This window comes from Amblyomma americanum, chromosome 10 (genome assembly GCF_052857255.1).
Source record: "Amblyomma americanum isolate KBUSLIRL-KWMA chromosome 10, ASM5285725v1, whole genome shotgun sequence".
Classification (NCBI taxonomy): Eukaryota; Metazoa; Arthropoda; class Arachnida; order Ixodida; family Ixodidae; genus Amblyomma; species Amblyomma americanum.
In genome coordinates, this window is record NC_135506.1 from 98847139 (window position 1) to 98866922 (window position 19784).

Consider the following 19784-nt stretch of genomic DNA (forward strand, 5'->3'; position numbering starts at 1 on the left):
GGGAGGCACTTTCCAGGCCATGATATTGGCCGTAAAGCATACAACCAAAATTTCGCCGGAAGGGAATTATGGTGCTCGCCCAGTAAAAGCTGACTTCACTCAATCCACTCAGCTGCTCAAAATTTTCCGCATGGAAAGAAAGTTGGTTTTTAGAGAAAAGAAATAGCGCAGCATCTGTGTAACATCTCGGCGGACACTTGAACCGCGCCGTAAGGGAAGGGATAAAGGAGGGAATGAGAGAAGAAAGGAAGAAAGAGGTGCTGTAGTGGAAAGCTCCGGATTAATTTCGACAACCTCGGTATATTTAACGTTCAACTGGCATCGCACAGCGCACCGGCGTCTTAGAGTTTCGCCTCCATCGAAACGCGGCCGCCGCGGTCGGGTTCGAACCCTGATACTATGGGTCAGCAGCCGAGCACCCGCACATGGAAAAAACGGTCTTTTCATGTAGATGGCCATGAACCGCAAGGAATGGAATGCTTGCGTCTTCTGCTGCGGCCTGATCCTTGGGAATATTTGTTTGCACCCAAAGTTCTACAGAATACCAAGGAGCTTTAAGACAAATTCGTTGCACCATTATTTCAATTTGATTACGATTTGGTAGACTGCTGACTGCACTTCCAAAAAGTGGAGACTGTTCCCACATTGTTGTTTTCTTCGACCACTTGGTCGTAAACATTGGATTCACTTGCAAATTTCCTTTTAGTTTAGTTCTAGGTTTTCACTGAATAAGATTTGCTTGATGCTAAGAGCACCATGAAGGCAATAATCAGCAACGAACTGGTTGGCTGATTGGTTACACATACCAAATGATTCCCGGCGTACAAATAAAACGAAGACACCACACCACACCGCAAACACATCACAAACACCGTACCTCAACTAATCTGAAACTGCAAAACTGAAACTGCATGAAACCCTGAAACTAAACTGAGACTGCAAGATATGTACGGCATTGCAGTCTGTGCAACTTGATTGTACGGCATGACGGACATTATGTCTGTCGTAGTACGTACTTGAAATACTATTAGTTAACTATTATTAAGTAATTAACTATTAGGTTCTGGCTTTAGGGCACAATATTATATGCCAAAGTTTGAGGAACCCCACTTTCTAGGCGAACCCAGTGTCTAAAATTTTTTATTGCGGTTCGAAATCTTGAAGAAAGTAGAATTATGTGCGCAAAACGAGCCGATACAACAACCGAAACATGAGGCGTGCAGGAGGGAGCATAGCTCAGTTTGACGAGGGGGGGGGGGGGAGCGCTTAAAGGACAAAGATAAAGCAGCGATCCTTGGGTACGACAGGCTTCGTTCCTCTGCGCCGCCGGAGAGAGATCCTGAGCTTGATGAGGGAAGCGACGCTTCAAGTGCAGAGCCACAATGCCAAAGATACGCTGATGTATTTCCATTTTAAATTATGAGACTGAAGCTGTGCTCAGTGTGACACGGCTGACTATTGGTGAAGCGACACGTAAAATTGGCAGCGGGAACTCCCTTCTAAAATCTCTAAGAATGCAGCGGAAGTTTCATGATGCATGCTTCTGCATGACTACACAGTGTCAGCGGTCAAGTGGCCGAGTCAGAGCACCTAACGAGGAGTGGTGCGGTTCGTTCCCGTACGAGTCTCATGTAAATTAAAATGTGAGCACGATTTTTTTTTTCGGAGCAGAGAGACCTTCAGCTTTGAATGGGACTATACGAGTCCAGGCGCATGTCGCCTGTCTGTTTTGCATCGGCTGCTTTTGCACGCATAATTCTACGTTCGATATTTACCCCCACTGATGATTTAGAGATATAAAAGAGTGATTTCCGCTCTGAAGGTGAATGCTGCAGTTCCCTTGATTTAATACTGCTACCTGATACGAAAAACAAACGTAATTTATTCATTATTAGTTAAGTATTCAGCTTTTAAATGGCAACTACCGCGGACATAATGTACGCAGTGGTGTAGAATCCATCCCCAAGGACCGCATTGTGGAGTTTGCCGCGGGTTTAAAATTGTATATATAGATTAAGTACAGAGAAATGTGCATAGTTCGAAAACTAAAAAGGCCCTGTATGAAGAACTTCTGTTGTCATACGGATACACGAAAACGTAGTTGAGTCCGACCCAGATTGTACTTCTGTGCATACACATTTAGTTCAATTCTAATAAACTTGACCAGAACCGAAAGTTTTCTTACGACAGTCGTAAACTATGTACTCAAGTAACTACTTAGCGTGTGTGTAGGAACTCAACTTTATTACAAAACAAGAAATGAAAAAAAAAATTAAGTACACAAGTTTAACGCCAGCGCTTACTTCAACTGTACAGAAAGGCAGAATTATTGACATTTCTCAAAAAATGCGCACACAATAAATAAGATCAGTCATTGGTGCAAACAAAAACGCGAACATAATAATGCTCCCACATATGAGCATGACGTTTTTAATCAAAACTATAAAAACACCATAGTCATACCCGGGAGAATTACTTGAGGAGTAGAAAGGGGCAGTTTCAAGGCAGTTGTACTATAGTTAGATACAACTCAAGAAAAAAGCGGCTTTTACCCGTCAAAGAACCACCTTCTAGCCAATGGCTCCGGCCAATTCTCATCAACTCTGGGACAATGCAGGGAGAGGCAGATGAAAGGGGATAGTCCCCTTCCTGCATTCTCCTGGATAGTTGCCTTCCTGATTTGTCAACCCACTCCCTTCATTGTCAAGCTCAGGTTCATGAGAACCGGCCGACGCCATTGGCTGGAAAAGGGTCTTTTGACAGGGAAAAGCCACTTTTTTCTTGGTTTGTATCTGACTATAGCCGATGGCATGCACCAGCATGTGTGATAAAAGTCAGCGATATGCTGCAGTCTTACAAACCGCCTACTTCAGGCGGCGCTTCTTGAGCACTTGTTCCATATGTACACGCTCGCAACCGCTACACGCGCATGTTCACGCATTGTTGATTGTTGTCCTAACACTGCTGTTATACAAGCGGAAATAAATTTATATATAAGCACTATTGGGAAATGTAGGGGACTTGTAGTAAGCACAAGTGTCATCGTCATCTGTTGACAGCACCGCCCAGTATGTACCAAGCTTTATTTTTTCGCTGGAACAAGCAATAAAGATATCCTTCCTAACTGCCACCAGTGCACGTATCTTCCAAAAAAACAGCACATAACAGCACTATGCAGTAGCTAATTGCGCGGTCATAATAAGTAAGCAGTGTTTAAGCACAAACTTAGTGCGAAATAATTATCGCCTATAATAAGTTATTTTTCAATAAAGAAACACGAAAAATAAAGATAAATCATAAAAACAAAAATAAAACAGAGCACAACTATTTAGTATCTACGTAAAATACGAAACTTGGTTGAGGCTAACGCATATGTCTTTGAAGTTAATTTCAAGAGCAAAGAGATTCCGCATATCTCTCGAGATCACTTTCTCCAAACGACGGAACTTCTCACACGCAGAGTCGGGCGAGTTTGTGAAGGCGAAAAAGCCTTGATGATTCGAAAACTTGTGAGATATGAGAGAATAAATACGTGTGCGAATGAATAAAAATGTTAGTGTCCATAAATATAAGCACAAGTTCACGCGTAAGTGCGTCAAACAAAAACAGCATCGATTATTTTCGTTGTACTCATTGTTGTGTCGCAATTTTCTCTATTTGTAGTCAACCTAAGTTCGCCGGACATAATAGGCGCAGGCTGTACTCTTTCCTTTCTGCCGTTGAGAAATTGAAAAATACGTAAAGCTTATTCACGTCTAGAGCACGAGATTCCAGGTATTTGCACCATTATTCAAGCAAAAAAATGCACACACGTGACCTAGGATAGATACTGCGGCTGTCTTCTAGCGCAGTGTTGGGATTATAACATGAGCTTTTTAAGTAGAAAATGTAGCTATTACAGCTAGAGACATAAATACACCCCAAAAAACTTAACACTGCTGCTTTCGCACGCAACATCTAACACATTCACATCTCGAGTAATTACATCAGCATTAAATTACCAACGCGTTTTTGGAAGTCTGACATTAAATTCCCTTAACGCAACTTAATATCTTCAATGTAAAATAACATTCAAGCCCAAACCAGCCAAAGCTTCGAGCAATAAATAGCTTTAAAAAAATGTAGTGTGCCCGCTCTAAACAACCCATCCTGTCTATTGTACAGCACTCCGAACACTATCATTAGTAAAACCCGATTCTCTTTAGCGCACAAAAGCACAAAAGTTGACAAAACACAGGATATGCGAAGCTTGTCTTTGCTGGCTAGAAAGATATGAAATGCATGCAAGCGACGCACTGCTAACATGTACAATTTTCTGGATGACGAAAGCATGACACAAAACAGCACGCTGTTTGTTGACATTTTCGATTGATAGAAATATGTTGGGAGAGAGGAATGCTTCTAAACGTGCAGCACACACTTTATATTCAATTTAAAGCAGTTAATAGGCAACATAAATTTCATGCTTTTGAGATACGCGCACAGCTTTTGATTAAGCAAGACATTTAGTCCTCTGGCACGAAGGTGTCTTGGACGAGAGGCTTAGTGTCGAACAGAGCGTTCACAATGCCCTCTTGACAATAGCAACAATGTTACACCATGTTGCACTGAAATCGGCGTTACAAGCAAAGAAGAACCGGCTAGATTTATAACCAATAAATAGGGAGGCTTAGCATACCGGAGGCGTTTACCGGTTTTACGTAAGGGAGCTGGGCATGCACTGTGCCAAATGCGTGGCTGAGTAGGACTACTGCGCATGCGCAACACGCGTACGCAGAGCTGGTATGCGATTCCGCTACTACGTCTCCAGTATGCTAAATCTCCCTAATAACGGCTTGGCGTGCCGAGCTGTAGTCAACGTTGTGCAAATAAAAACACAGTTCAAACCATACAAAGAAGCGGAACGGTTAGCGCAAGTAAGACATCAGCTCAAGCACGGAAAATTATAAACAGCACGCTGTCTTTGGAAAACTGCAGACACTCAGTGAATGATTTGTTCGCTATGTCTATAAAAAAATGGTTTCCAACATCGATGCATTCATTTCCCTTTGAATCACTATTTCACTCTGCAAAACGCTTTTTTTTCCCACTGTGCAAGCATTGCGCGCCTGCACGTTTGTCTTGTGGCCAGCCAAGGCTAAATGAGATGCGAAATAAAAATCTCACTTTGCGACACATGGTGTGAGAACCGCCTGTGAACGCACCTCAACTGGCAACCCGTCATTGGTACGCACTGTGGCAGACATCTTGACGTTAAAAATTAGCGCTGCTCTCGCTTATTCGTTCCTTCCATCTGGCACCTTTCTGGAGGCCAAGGACTCGGTCATGGTAACAAACGCACGCCACGTTGTCTTTGATCACTATTTCGAGCGCGCATATTCGAGTACTTGTTGGCGCTTCCCATGTCTGCGTCGTAAACCAGTTACGAAGAGCGCACAATTAAACTACGGAATCAGTGGTACAGCCACCCTCAGCAAAGAACAGTCTGCAGTGAGCATTTTCAAGTCCATTGATCATAAGGCAGCAGCGGTGATGGCGGCCGCCATCATCTCCGATGCGGCCGGCCATAGAGAGCGGCCACGTCGTTGACCGTGATCTCGTTGGCCTCCCGATAGCCCTCCAGCGTCCGGGAGGACACGTGCGGGTGGTCTAGCGTGTCGATGCGCGAAAGCTTGTTGCCACCGGCGCCGGCATCGTAGCGGAGGTTTTCCCAGGCGCGCTTGTAATGCCTCTGCAAGCCGTGCTCGGCGTAGGCGCCGACGGGAGAGTGCTCCAGCGACGAGCAGCCACTCGACCCTCCGCCACCTGGCGCCATCTTGGAGCCGCGACAGCGGTCGACGCCGTCGCACTCCCCTTGCCTCGCACTGTGGTGTGAAGTGGCAAGAGCGCCCCGCAGTTGGTTGGTTGGTTGGTTGGATGCGTTGTTGTGAGGAGAGAAGCGGGGAAACACCGATCTACCGAGACCTGTTAGCGTGCGAGGGTGGAGAGAGAAAGGGGAAGGGCGCAACAGGCAAATCGCGAAGGGTCAGTGGGGGTTAATGCCGCACAAATGGTGGTGGAAGCGAAAAAAAAAAAAACGTCCGGACCATGTTTGCCACCACGAACGTGCCATCGCTTTTCGTTACCGAAAGAAAGGAATCCTCCACGACTGCACCATCGAATGGGTTTGGGGTGTGTAACCTCCCAAAGCGACTCAGGCTAGGAGGGACGCCGCAGTGAAGGGCTCCGGAAATTTCAGCCACCTAAGGTTCTTTTTAACGTGCACTGACATCACACAGTACACGGGCCTCTAGAATTTCGCCGCCTCTGAAAATCGACCGCCGAATGATTAAAGTGCATCGTGTTATATGGACGGAATTCGTCCATCAATAATTCTGCTATGCACTGAGCTGAAGACGACGTGCAAAGCTGAAATGCAGACGTTAAGAGGCTCTTAAACCCTTTTTCAACCACGTGAATGAATCCATCCACTCGTCAGCTGAAGCGTTGATGAACGCCTGAGCAAATGTGGCTGTTCTGCGCACAGCAGAGGACCTGCGTCCGTTCATCGAAAAGTATTTTCTGCTTCGGAGGCTGTTCCAAATCCCGCGATCTATATTTCCTCTTACACGCTGTTTTGCGCCTAATGTCATGTCAGACGAACATTTTTTAGCAGGATTATTTCAGAGTCATGAACGCTGAGTGTAATTTGGAGTATTGCGGCCAACAAAGTAAGCGACGTAAAACGTTGCAAATTTTTGGCCTAATCAGGCAGCAACCTGTTTGCACCCCCAGGAAAACATTGGTACGAATGCCACGAACTTCCCACGTGATCGCGGCAGATGAATAGGTTTAAACACCATACGATACACTAAAATACACGAGAAAACTCTGAGGTGCTGAGCAGCCATTCGTTACATTTTTGAAGCAGGAGATTCCAGCAGCAATATAGCTTCAAGACAATGAATTCCTTTTCTAACCTGGCTTCAGGTGGAAATTCAATGTCCCTAGCGTCTTGAAAGCGCCAAAAGTTGATTATTGACAAATCTTTGACGGCAATAGCTTCAGAGCGTGGTTCCTGTTTTTCATTGGCAACTTCCTGCTCTCTGTGCAGTTGGTACATGCGTGGATGTGTAAATCGATTTGTCCTTTGGTTTGAATGAAACCATGGATGCGCCTGTCATTTCCATCGTTCTTCTCGCTGCATTTTAATTTCAAAATCTGTCATTTGTTTCTTTCAGTCTTCTTTCGCAGTCTGCTTGCTACTGTGCGCATTTCTATCCAGAGGAGCCAAGTGCTTCAATAGCTCCAAAAGCCATATGCTTTCAAAATAGATGCTGCATATCCTCAGTTAGAATACGAAATAGCGACCGGATGAGTTGCTCATAGAATAACTACCAGAGAAAAATATTTTCTTGAATCCTGCGAGATTAATTCATCCTTCCCACATACGAAACCTCGATTAGATCGAGGTCATGGGCCCATTCCCTAAATAAAATAAAAAGTCAAGAATGGTTTGTCTTTGGGCACCGGCCAGGCCTTTTTTTTTTTGTCTTGACTGACTGTCTATTGTCTCTGCTAAGCATCAGTTATTCACTTACCAACTTTGCTCGAAAATTACAACTTGTGGCCTGGTCTCAGCTCCTAAGAGTCGGCACTAAAATTCTTACATAGCCGTACTTATCCTTGATGTTCGAACAGGCCATTCTTGTAATGGTCTGAAGAGCTTGTTTCTTTTAGTCCTGTCTCGCAGTCTGCTTTCTGCTGTGCGCATTTCTATCCAGAGGAGCCAAGTGCTTCAATGGCTTCAAAAGCCATATGCTTTCAAAACACATGCTACATATCCTCAGTTAGAATACGAAATAGCGAATCGACGAGTTGCTCATAGAATAACTAGCAGAGAAAAATATTTTCTAGAATACTGAGAGATTAATTCATCCTTCCCACATACGAAACCTCCATTAGATCGAGATCATGGGCACTGGCCAGGCCTTTTTTTTCTCGTCCTGACCGACTGTCTATTGCCTCTGTTAAGCATCAGTTAATCACTTACCAACTTTGCTCCAAAATTACAACTTGTGCCCTGGTCTCAGCTCCTAAGAGTCGGCGCTCAAATTCTTACATAGCTATGCTTATCCTTGATGTTCGAGCAAGCCATTCTTGTAATGGTAAAGGGCAGCGATTTTTGCGAAACAAGACGCCGCCCTGCGAAAACCGACAGTCTTCTCTCCCGGAGTGCTTTCTACTGCGCTGGTGTTGTTCCATGAAACAAAAAATTCTGGTTAAGCCTCGACATAGTGGACCAGATTTTGCAGCTGTAATCCCAAAAAATAATCATTCGTACTTACTGTTGGATACAACGCAAGAACAAAGATGTAGATGCCTCTAAAAGGAAGCTCTTCAGGCAATGGCGTCGAACGATTTTTGTGACGTTGCAGTCTGTCTATGGTTAATCCCTTGTCACACTAGAGTTAGAGAGGATTAACAAATGCTGAAGCTTGATGTCATGAAAATTGGCCAATGCCATTCCTTTGAGGAGTATTTGCTGCTTTGTTCTTGAGTTGTACCCAGCTGCATAGTGCATATCTTCACTGGCATGAAAACCATGTACTTTACCTGGCTTCACATTCTTTTTAATAAATGCTACTTTGGCGGTACAGTGCGGAAACTTGCTAAGATTAGGAACTAAGCAAAGCAAGCAATGCTAAGCAGCAGTACATGTAAAGTGTTCTAGCCATCTCTCCACAGCTTTTCAAAGCTAAAGCATTAAATGTGCCATTATCTCTTATGGTAGGGCTATGCGATCATTCAATAACTTTTCTATGCTGAATTACAGAAGTATATACTATATAGTATTTCACCAAAGCAAGAGTGCTTGCAAAGCAGTCATGTTTAGCCCGAATAGGAATAAGGTTATGTTCGTGCATATTTATACAGTTTAACAAGGTGATGGTTCGGGCTAATGCGTATGCATTATGATCCATAGCGCAGCAACAAAACAGGGGACACACAAGTGCTCAACTTCCACTAAGGCTTTATTTGGTGCACACAGAAATTATACATGAAGAAAAGAATGATACCTGTCAGATTAGACAAGATAATTTGTGAACAAAAGCTTAAAAAGCACATGCAACACATTTCACCTCTTGGCATACTGCTCCGAGTCCAAAAATGCCATATCTTTCTTTGTCAGCGACAATGACGGAATGCTGACGCACCTTTCAGGTCCAGCTCTTTCGATTGCGGCAGCCTCGATAATTTCCCTTGTTAATCTATCGGCATTTCTGCCAATCACCTCACATTCCTTAAAACCAGGGTTGCATTTATAAGCACGACCGTGCCATGCCAAATTTCTGGAACCGCCATCCCTAGCTTCCCTATGGTGCTCACTTAACCGCTCATTAAGGCATCTCCCTGACTGCCCAATGTACGCCTTGCCGCATGAAAGCGAGATACTGTAGACTATTTCCTCAGTGCACTGCACGAAAGGGTTTCTATGCCGAATCGTGCAACTATTCTGAAGCCTACGGTCAGGACAGGTGGCCTCGGAAATGCGGGACAATTTTTCTGGTGCAGACATATGCACCTTCACTCCCACTTTTTGTGCTACCTTCTTGAAGGAGTGTGACAACTTGTGGATATATGGCACCACTACTAACTTGCTGCCCCTTTGCCATCAGTTCCAGTCTTCTTGGCCTTTTCCTGCTGATGCAAGCTCTCAGCGGCAGAAACTAATAAGTGTCTCGGGAATCCTGCTGCTCTGAGGCAGTCCACCTGCTTATAAAAACTTTTCTTCAAGCATGCGCAGTACTTGCTGACTGCATTTGAAAAGCACGTCTTCACGACCCCTTGCTTGACCAGCCTCGTGTGCGCAGATGAAAAGGGTAATAAGGTTTCTCAGATCTGGGCTCATACATCCAACAAACCTGCTGTCCAGTAACCAGCTTTAGGTCAAGAAAACGAATAGTGCCCTCAACCGGAAGCTCATGGGTGATCTTCAGAGGGTGCAGACACTCAGAGAAGGTAGAAATAGTGGTTGCGACTGTTACAGAAACATCTCTATGGCTCTTACGAAGGACCACTATGTAGTCATCAACAAATCTAAAATTCCGAATGACAATAGCAACATCAAGTTCATTTTGCAGTCGCCTGTCTAGACTAGCAAGGTAAAGATCACTGAGCGCAGGAGCAATGCACGAGCCACTGCATACTTCATACTTTTGCAGAAGTACCTCCTGATTCCAGCTAACAAAGGTTGACTTCAGATACAGAGACAATAAACTCAAGAACCCATCAACAGACACACCTGATTCACCCTGAAAAGCAACAGCACCGAAGCATGAATACAGTCTTCGATACACTCTAAAAGCTCCTGATGTGGCAGGGAGTAATATAGATCCTTCACATTTATTGAAAAAAATTCCACATCTTGCTCTTCAAGTTCTTTTAGAAACAAAACCACTTGTGCTGAGCTTCTAATCAGAAAAGGATCATCAACATTCAAAAGTTTGAGATGTCATTGCAGAAATAGCCCTACCTCCTTCTGCCACATGCCTCGTTCAGATATGATGACGCAGAACGGTGCTTCAGGCTTGTGCCTCTTCACTGAAAGAAACATCTCGAGACCGAGTTTATCCAAGCGAAAAGGTTATGTTTACAGCTTGAATTATCTAGGCTTGCACTTGCAGTCCAAAAGGCGGATAAACTCAGCCTCGGGATGTTTTTTTCAGTGAAGACGCACAAGCCTGAAGCACCGTTAAGCGTCATCATATCTGAATGAGGCACATGGCAGAAGGAGGTAGGGCTATTTCTGCAACGACATCTCAAACTTTTGAACGTTGATGATCGTTTTCTGATTAGAAGCTCAGAACAAGTGGTTTTGTTTCAGAAAGAACGTGAAGAGCAATAGATGTGAAGGATCTATATCCGCCTATATCTATAGCGCCTGTTTGTGCTAGTCCTTCGTCTTGTGTCCCGTTCATGTTGCGCTGAGAGCGAAAATGAACACTTGCCAACTCGCCCAAATTTCCGCCTTGCTCAACGTTATTTCTATATTACTCCCTGCCACACCAGCAGCTTTTAGAATGTATCGAAGACTGTATTCATAGCATCGGTGCTGTTGCTTTTCAGAATGAATCAGGCATGTCTGTTGACGGGTTCTTGAGCTTATTGACTCTGTATCTGAAGTCGACCTTTGTTAGATGGAATCAGGAGGTATTTCTGCAAAAGGATGAAGTATGCATTGGCTCGTGCATTGCTCCTGCGCTCAGTGATCATTACCTTGCTAGTCTAGACAGGCGACTGCAAAATGAACTTGATGTTGCTATTGTCATTCGGAATTTTAGATTTGTTGATGACTACATAGTGGTCCTTCGTAAGAGCCATAGAGATGTTTCTGTAACAGCCGCAACCACTATTTCTACCTTCTCTGAGTGTCTGCACCCTCTGAAGATCACCCATAAGCTTACGGTTGAGGGCACTATTCGGTTTCTTGACCTAAAGCTGGTTACTGGACAGCAGGTTCCTTGGATGTATGAGCCCAGAGCTGAGAAGCCCCTATTACCCTTTTCATCTGCGCATAGGAGGCAGGTCAAGCAAGGGGTCGTGAAGACGTGCTTTTCAAATGCAGTTAGCAAGTCCTGTGCATGCTTGATGAAAAGCAGTTTTTATAAGTAGGTGGACCGCCTCAGAGCAGCAGGATTCCCGAGACACTTACAAGTTTCTGTCGCTGAGAGCTTGCATCAGCAGGGAAAGGCTAAGAAGACTGGAACTGATAGCGAAGGGGGCAGCAAGTTAGTGGTAGTGCCATATATCCACAAGCTGTCACACTCCCTCAAGAAGGTGGCACAAAAATTTGGAGTGAAGGTGCATATGTCTGCACCAGAAAAATTGTCCCGCATTTCCAAGGCCACCTGTCCTGCCAGCAGGCTTCAGAATAGTTGCATGATTCGGCATAGAAACCCTTTTGTGCAGTGCACTGAGGAAAAAGACTACAGTATCCCACTTTCATGCGGCAAGGCGTACATTGGGCAGTCAGGGAGATGCCTTAATGAGCGGTTAAGTGAGCACCATAGGGAAGTCAGGGATGGCGGTTTCAGCAATTTGGCACGGCACTGTCGTGCTCACAAATGCAAGCCTAATTTTAAAGAATGCGAGGTGATAGGCAGAAATGCCGATAGATTAACAAGGGAAATTATCGAGGCTGCCGCAATCGAAAGAGCTGGACCTGAAAGGTGCGTCAGCATTCCGTCATTGTCGCTGACAAAGAAAGATATGGCATTTTTGGACTCGGAGCAGTATGCCAACCGATGAAATGTGTTGCATGTGCTTTTAAAGCTTTTGTTCACAAATTGTCTTGTCTAATCTGGCAGGTATCGTCCTTTTCTTCATGTATAAATTCTGTGCACACAAAATAACGCCTTAGTGGAAGTTTAGCGCTTGTGTTTGTCCCCTGTTTTGTTGCTGCGCTATGGATCATAATATTTATATACAGCTTGTTCATAGCGAGCTTGTAGTGAAATTTTAGAGCTCATTCCTTATGAAAGGCACTGGAAGAAAAGGCCCTTGACATCGCTTGGTTTTCCATGAGCTTTCGCTTTGTCTTTCTTGTAGGCCCTAGTACCCTGGCTATGACATTCACACATCTGAAAATACTTTTTTTTTTCATATATCCATAATTGTGAGGTACTGCACTCTGTGTGTTGCATGAAGCAGGTCCGAAATAATAAATATGAACACACCAATCACTTAAGGTTTTCAATTTGAAATCCTTGAATGTATCCAGGCTTAAAGGAAACCCACATAACAATAAAATTTGCTGTCTGGCATAGAAAAATTCTAACTGCTTTTCAGAATGAGTCAATGAAGGAATCAGTGGTTTAGCTCCATAAAACTTTAACCACACTTCAAATAGATCATTCGGCTGAAAAATGTGACCTCAGCGATTCCCGCATTTCTTGGCAGCATTTCTTAAATTTTTGAGAAAAAAAATGTTCATTCCGGGAAGCAAAAAAAATGTACTTCAAATTCACAATCAACCGAAACGACGTCTACATAAGAAAGGGGCAAAAAGGTCATTCTCATACGAAGGTAACAAAGTCATGCAGACAGTGCCCTTTGTTATCGGACTGAATATCATGCATGCAAACTGATGCCGCTTACATGCATTCTTTTTCCCAAAAAAAGTGTCCAGAAAGAAGGAAGAAACACCTTAGTTCGGATGCATACTATCGACCAAGAGGGTAAGTCATCGCGCACCACACTATTGGCGCTTGCATCGATACATGCACACAAGATTCACAGTTTCACATCTGGAACGAGAGACGTAATGTCATCACAATGTGTCCTGACCAAGCAGATAGCGTAGGCAAAGCCATTGCAAGATTTGATCGCCTTTCCTTGCTACATGTGATGAAAATGCATCACTTCAGCATCACCACTATTTTGGCGAAAACCTGCAATATAAAGGTGCGTCAGTCTATGCTGCAGTTAACTTTGTTAACAAGTGCAGTCATATGCGAGCTTTTCAAAAGTAAGTTTAGATGAGGTGAGCCCATCCATTACACTCACGGTTTAGATCATTTAAATAACATTTCACTTAGTATTACTTTCAACTGTGCTGCATACCTGCAATGAAGACTGTCGTTTGTGCTTCAAAAGAAAGCATTTTGATTTGTATATAAATTGCAACTCTGAAGCAGTTAAAGCAGTGTGTCAATGCAACACATTAGATGTACGAAATGCGGAGAGCTTCGTTTCTACCTTGGCTCTACAAACGGGAATAAAGGCTAAACTTTATGAAGAGAAAATGTGTCAAATATTCAGCAAAATTCGTCCACCTTATGCTCGATGTTCCCCTTTTAGGCAACGAATCATAGAACATTGAGCCTTTTTTCTGTTTTGGCCTTGTTCTGTTCTTTCTCTTTTTCATTTTTGTGTGATGAGAGATGAGAAAGAAATGCCTATTCCTTTGGCGTTGAGCAGCCAGGGCACGCAATGTCAGCATCAATCTGGCAACTATAGGGACCGTATTCCCGGATAAAGATTAGTGCTTGAGTGTCTCATGGTGCGAATTTCGCCATTGGCATTCGCTCTTTAGAAATCGTACTCAGGAGAGCCCTTAGCATGTCGCGCGGATGGTATCAAAGTCACGCATTCATGATGCCGCGTTGAACTTATCCAAAGTCTTTCGATCGCCTTGATTTTCCGCAAGCTTCTTCCAGCGGGCCCAAGTAAGTTCAGCAAAGGCTCTCGGAAGCAAAGAACGGAAAAACAACTGTACTTTTGTTGTAGGCTTCAGCCTGTACTTGTTCAATTCGGTCGTGGCATTAAAAACTCCGGCACTGAGACCTAGCGATGCATACTAATCATTTTATGTATGCAAAGAGAAAAAAGCATTCACACTCAGCAATTGCCTGACGTTCGTTACGGCATCGAAGCGCGGGCTGCGATTGAGTCTGCCTTTGCGGTCAGCTTGCTGCGCCCTGATTGCGCGGGGTTTTTTTATGTTAGGGCAAGATGACTGCTCTTTCCTTAGCACAACATCCTCCTCGCCCTGATCCCAGAGCGTTTTCGCCAGTAAAGGCTCTATAAAATTTGATAACTTACAAACTTAAATTCCAAAAACAAAGGAACGATAAGCTAAACAAGGGTTGAGTGAGAGGGCGTGTAGCAGTTTTTTCCACTGGACTAGAGCAGTGACGTTTATATTCAAAGTATTTTTATTCCCCTTCCGAGGCTCCTGCAAAAACATCGTAGAATGCATCATTCTTTTACCTAGATATCTACTTTCAAGCATACTATATGTTGCTGTTACCGTAATCTATTGGCAAATACATCTCTCAGCTGCCATTGGCTATAGCTGATGTAGAAATGAAATTCATGACATCATTTGTTATTTTTGCTTCTTTTCCATACAAACTTTTGATAGACACGAAATATCCTCAAGAATATTGCAAAACCTTCATTACGGTCATAATTTTGTGAAATTTTACACAGCAAGCACAGAAGTTACGAGAAGGGGGTGCTAATGTGCACAGAAATAAAAGGAGTGCAGACAGTCTGTGCTGTGTGAGGCTATCAGGAATGGAAAAGTGATTAAACAAGCACAAATAAATGCGCTCAATTGTTTACTTACCGTCTTATGACAATGACAACTATGGTGATGACTGCAGCTAGAACGACGAAGCCTCCGAAGACTCCCAAAGCTATGAAGCCCCCTGGAATGAAGAAATTAGGGAGAGAAAAAACACAGTATTAGTCCACAGGTTAAAATCGTAAATGCCAGGACACGAGTTTTGAAGTACTCACTGTCAAGTATAATACCGAGTAATATGTGTTTATAGATGCCCCTAAAACAACAACCGCATGCAGATGTAAAAAAAAAAATATGTTCAATTCCAGTTCTGTGTTTTGCAGTCCCCATTTTTATTTACAAAAGCTACCATATTAAATACACAATATTTCATTGTTGTTGTTTTCTTAGATTAAAAGTTCGGCTTCTTCTGGTTTCATTTACTGCTGTGCAGCGAAATGTAGCAGGGTACAACTCAAAAATAAAGCAGTAAATGCCCTTCAAAGGAAGCCCCCAGTAAGTGGAGCTGAGTCATTTTCACGTCATCGCGGGTAATTTAAGCCCCTGAAACTTCATCCCCTGTCACACTGCCGTGCCAGGAAATTAGCAACGAATTAACCTCTGTGTCATAAAAATCGGTCAACACCATTCGCTGGAAGCCCTCCTTTGAAAGCCATTTGCAGCTTGGTCCTTGTGTTGCATCCAATTATAGTTAGGATAGACGCAAAATGCTTACAAGTATGCCCAAAAGTGAAAAGATCATAAATGGCTCACTTTTTGTTATGCATGCATGGTCTACTGTGTGCCATGAAAAAGTCGTCTAGAATCTATAGAGCATATACACTAAATATAATTTGTTTTGTGTTCTTTCTCTGCAATCAAGCAGGTTTACTCTATTGGGGGGTAGGGGAGGCGCAGTGTGAATTCATGCTGGTTCCGCACATGTAAGTCTACTATTCGCAGATGTATACCTTCCTTCGTTGGTAATGAGGCATTTCCTAGACACACCAAGGCTCTGGACAGAGCACTGCCCTCAGAACGCAGTACTTATATAGGGCACTACGCTTCTTTTCGGCGATGCTGGTGGTCTTTTTCGTGTCAATATGAGTCAGAGATCTTAGGCAAAATTTAGAGCAAATACATTCGAATCTAGGCCGATAGTTTTTTCAAAAAAACGAGATGTAGAACTCTTATGTCGGCTTAGATTCGAGGATTTCGTTTCGAGGTTTCGTATTCGTAAAATACGAATAAATGTAGCACGCAGGTGGCGCCCCCACAAAACGCCAACGAAAGACAGCACTGTAGCCGTTGCTATCCATAGCCGTTGCTATCCGTAGCCGATACTGATCAAAGCACACATGAGCACTGGCTGCCATTTTGGCCTTGTTCTGTTCTCGTGCGGTGGCGTGAGCACATTCGCAGCAGTGAAGTTTTCGTGCGTAGTTTTTATCACCAACACCATGGCACCAAACAGGCGGTGCCATTATAGTGCCGCCTTCAAGCGGAAAGTTATAGTCGCTGCAGAGCAGTCGTCAAATCTTCAAGCCGGGCGGGACTTCGGCGTGGATGAGAAGAATGTTCGCCGTTGGAGGGGGCAGCGTAACGAAATTTTTGCTTGCGCGGCAACGATAACGGCTTTCACGGGCCCCAAGAAAGGCCGCCATCCAGAAGTGGAGGTAGCTCTGGCCGAGTTTGTGGAGACGCAGAGGTCAGCGGCACTTCCAGTGACCACGGAAGTGCTGCAAGCCAAAGCAAGAGAGCTGGCGAGAGAGCGAGGCATCCCCCGGGAACTGTTCAAAGCCAGCCGGGGCTGGTTGCAGAAGTTCATGAAGCGCTTTGGCTTCAGCCTCCGACGTCGCACGTCCATTTGTCAAAAGCTGCCGGGCGACTTCGAAGAGAAGCTGATCTCATTTCAGCGATTCGTAATAAGGAAGAGGATGGAGCACGGCTACGCCGTAGGACAAATGGGAAACGCTGACCAGACGCCGGTACGGTTTGACATGCCAGTGGCGTGCACCGTGAACGAAAAAGGTGCCAAGGAAGTGAAAGTGCGCTCGGCCGGATACGAAAACAGCGCATGACTGTAATGCTGGCCTGCACGGCGGATGGCCACAAGCTGCCGGCGTATATAATTTTTAAGAGGAAGACTCTACCAGCTCGGGAAGTGTTTCCAAGAAATGTGATCGTCCGCGCCAACGAAAATGGATGGATGGCGAGCGATATGGTTGAGCAGTGGATCAGAATGGTTTGGCAGCGGCGTCCAGGGGCCCTCTTGGCCAAACGTTCCCTCCTTGTCCTGGACTCTTACCGTGGACACCTCACTGACGGCGTAAAAGCTGCGCTTTCCGAAGTCGGTACCGACGTCGCCATCATACCCGGCGGCATGACAGGCCAGCTGCAGCCTCTTGATGTGTGCCTCAATAAGCCTTTCAAGGATCGGCTGCGCAAGTACTACGTGGACTGGCTTAGTGAAGAGCGGCGCGAGCTTACACCAACAGGCCGAATAAAGCGCGCCTCACTGGGAGTTGTAGCCACTTGGATAGCTGCAGCCTGGGATGACATCCCAGAAAGCTTGTTTGCACGCTCATTCCGCAAGTGCTGCATCTCTAATGCACTTGATGGCAGTGAAGATAGTGCACTGTTCGAGGAGGCCAGCGATAAAGAAGTCAGCGATGATGATGACGAATGAGCGGGGGCTGATCCCGGGCTGGCGTTGCATATGTCTCCTCGCCCAACGCCGCCTCTCCTCCTCCTCTTCTCTCAAAGCTCCTTTGGCAGCTTTTTTTTTTCAACGGTCCCTCTCGGGGCCATCAATCACGCTTCGGCAGAGCATGCAGGCACGATGCTTCCCGCTGTGTCTCACTCGAGTTCCTCTCTCTACACCAAGTCGCCTATGCGCAGACACATGGTGCAGTCGTTTCGCGCCACGCACGGCGACGTAAGAACAGTCGTGTCGCGTCATAAAAATAATTGTGATAATGAGGTATAAACAGTGTTGTTTTTTCGGCCGGCCTACAATCGAGGTAAGTTTTTTTTTTTTCTGTGGCCTTCAACTTTCGGGTCTCGGCTTAGAATCGTGGCCGGCCTAGATTCGAGTAAATACGGTAATATCACGTCATTCAGGTGCAGAGCGCCAGCCAGAAATATGCGGCTCCGTAATTTGCTGGTGCAGACCACTTCATCAAAAACTGCGTGTGAACTAGCCTGACACTTTATATTTCATCTGTGCATGATGTCTAATATTCCATAAGTGCGCAATCCAATGTAATTTTTTTTTAATTCAGCGCTAAAAGGGAAAAGTAAACAAAACTAAATATCTAAACAAGTCAAACTAAACTAAACAAGCCAACTTACTGAAACCCTGCCGTTGTATCTATTATCCTTGTCTGACAGGGTGAAACCTGTTTACCGAAATGCTAGCATAAATAAAGGCCAGTAGCTTCCCTTCTTTCTTATCTACTTTCTGTCGCAAGATATGCATTATGGATGAATTGGCAGACGATTACGGTAGTCGGCAATGCGAAATTTGAGCGTAGCTCTTCGCAGGCCACATGCCACCGCTGGCAGGTGGCGTGTTACGCTTCTAGCCGCCTTCCAGAATCTTCCTGGGGCAGCCATCTTCCGGGTGAAGTTTCGCTCTGCTACTTGGACAACACGTTACGCCGACAATGCCGATGACTACGTCGACCACGACGTGGAACGCATGCACGGGCGCCTAAGAGCTTTGCTACTAAATACACGAGACAGCCTCCAAGGCTTACCCATATTGAGCTTGGCCCCAGCGCGCTCCACTGAGTCATCGCCGAAGGCACCCTGCAGGTCTGGCGGCGCCATCACTGTCCGGTGGCCCGTTGACCCAGCCACGTCGTGGTCCACCGGTCGGAAGGCTGGCCTGCGCGGCGGCTGCGACGGCGTCGTCGGCTGAGGCCGCGGGCGCTGCGTCATCCGAACCGTGGCCGTCGCCGTGGGTCGAGGGGCCGCCACGGTGGTAGTGACGAACGTGGGCCTCTGGTCAGGACGATCGGGCACGAAATCTGGATGGAACCTGTGTCAAAGTAAAGAGGGGACACTTCAACCGGAGTTGGCTGAACAGCGGCGCTCCGAAGACTGCCGAGAACTGAATACAGCTGTGCTGATTTCTGGAAGGAAATCACGCGGAAGAACGATATGCATGTCGGTAATCTCATCATTGTTAATCAACACAGTGAAGTGGACTTCGGGAGAAAAGCTTCTCACTGATTTGCAATTCACCCCAACCAGCATCCGCTGCCACCACCCAATCCTAATAAAATTCATATTCTTACCGTTCCAGTGTCCTTTCAGTGCCCAAGGCAACGCTTTAGAGCGGTAGCTCTACTCAGCACAAAAGTTGCTCGCCATTCCGCGCCTAATTTGACTTTGGTTTAACCTTAAGAAGCACAGCATAGCAACAGATCGACTTAGAACGACAGATTGACTTTGGCCCATTTGGATCAAAATCGATGTCCAACACATTTAATCGTGCCCCACTCCAAAAAATTGGCGTGGGCCACCCCCGAAATTTTATGTTGGCCGATTTGGACCAAAAGCCATGTCCAGCCATAAATGAGCGTGCCTGAAACGACGGCGACCTCCATTTTTTGACAAACTAATTTTTTCTCTACATTGAACGTGCTGTCCAAGTCAAATCTCTCTTGATTTCAACTAAGCATTTGTTTCCTCGATTGGTAGCGTAGTTCGCAGTTTTCTCCGG

The 19784-nt window shown here is 45.1% G+C and overlaps 1 protein-coding gene across 2 annotated transcripts in view; it reads right to left on the minus strand.

The window, feature by feature from the left end:
* Window positions 1-2224: 2224 nt before the first annotated feature.
* Window positions 2225-19784, minus strand: part of LOC144106526 (uncharacterized) — a 76419-nt gene continuing 58859 nt past the window's right edge. The window contains exons 11-13 of one of the 2 annotated variants that reach the window (XM_077639373.1): window positions 18814-19097; window positions 15116-15197; window positions 2225-5964 (exon numbers count right to left, since the gene is read on the minus strand). In XM_077639373.1, the coding sequence (XP_077495499.1) occupies window positions 5955-5964; window positions 15116-15197; window positions 18814-19097 (376 nt within the window). In that variant the 3' untranslated portion in view covers window positions 2225-5954. The remainder of the gene's footprint in view (window positions 5965-15115; window positions 15198-18813; window positions 19098-19784) is intronic. The other variant, XM_077639371.1, reaches the window with a different exon arrangement.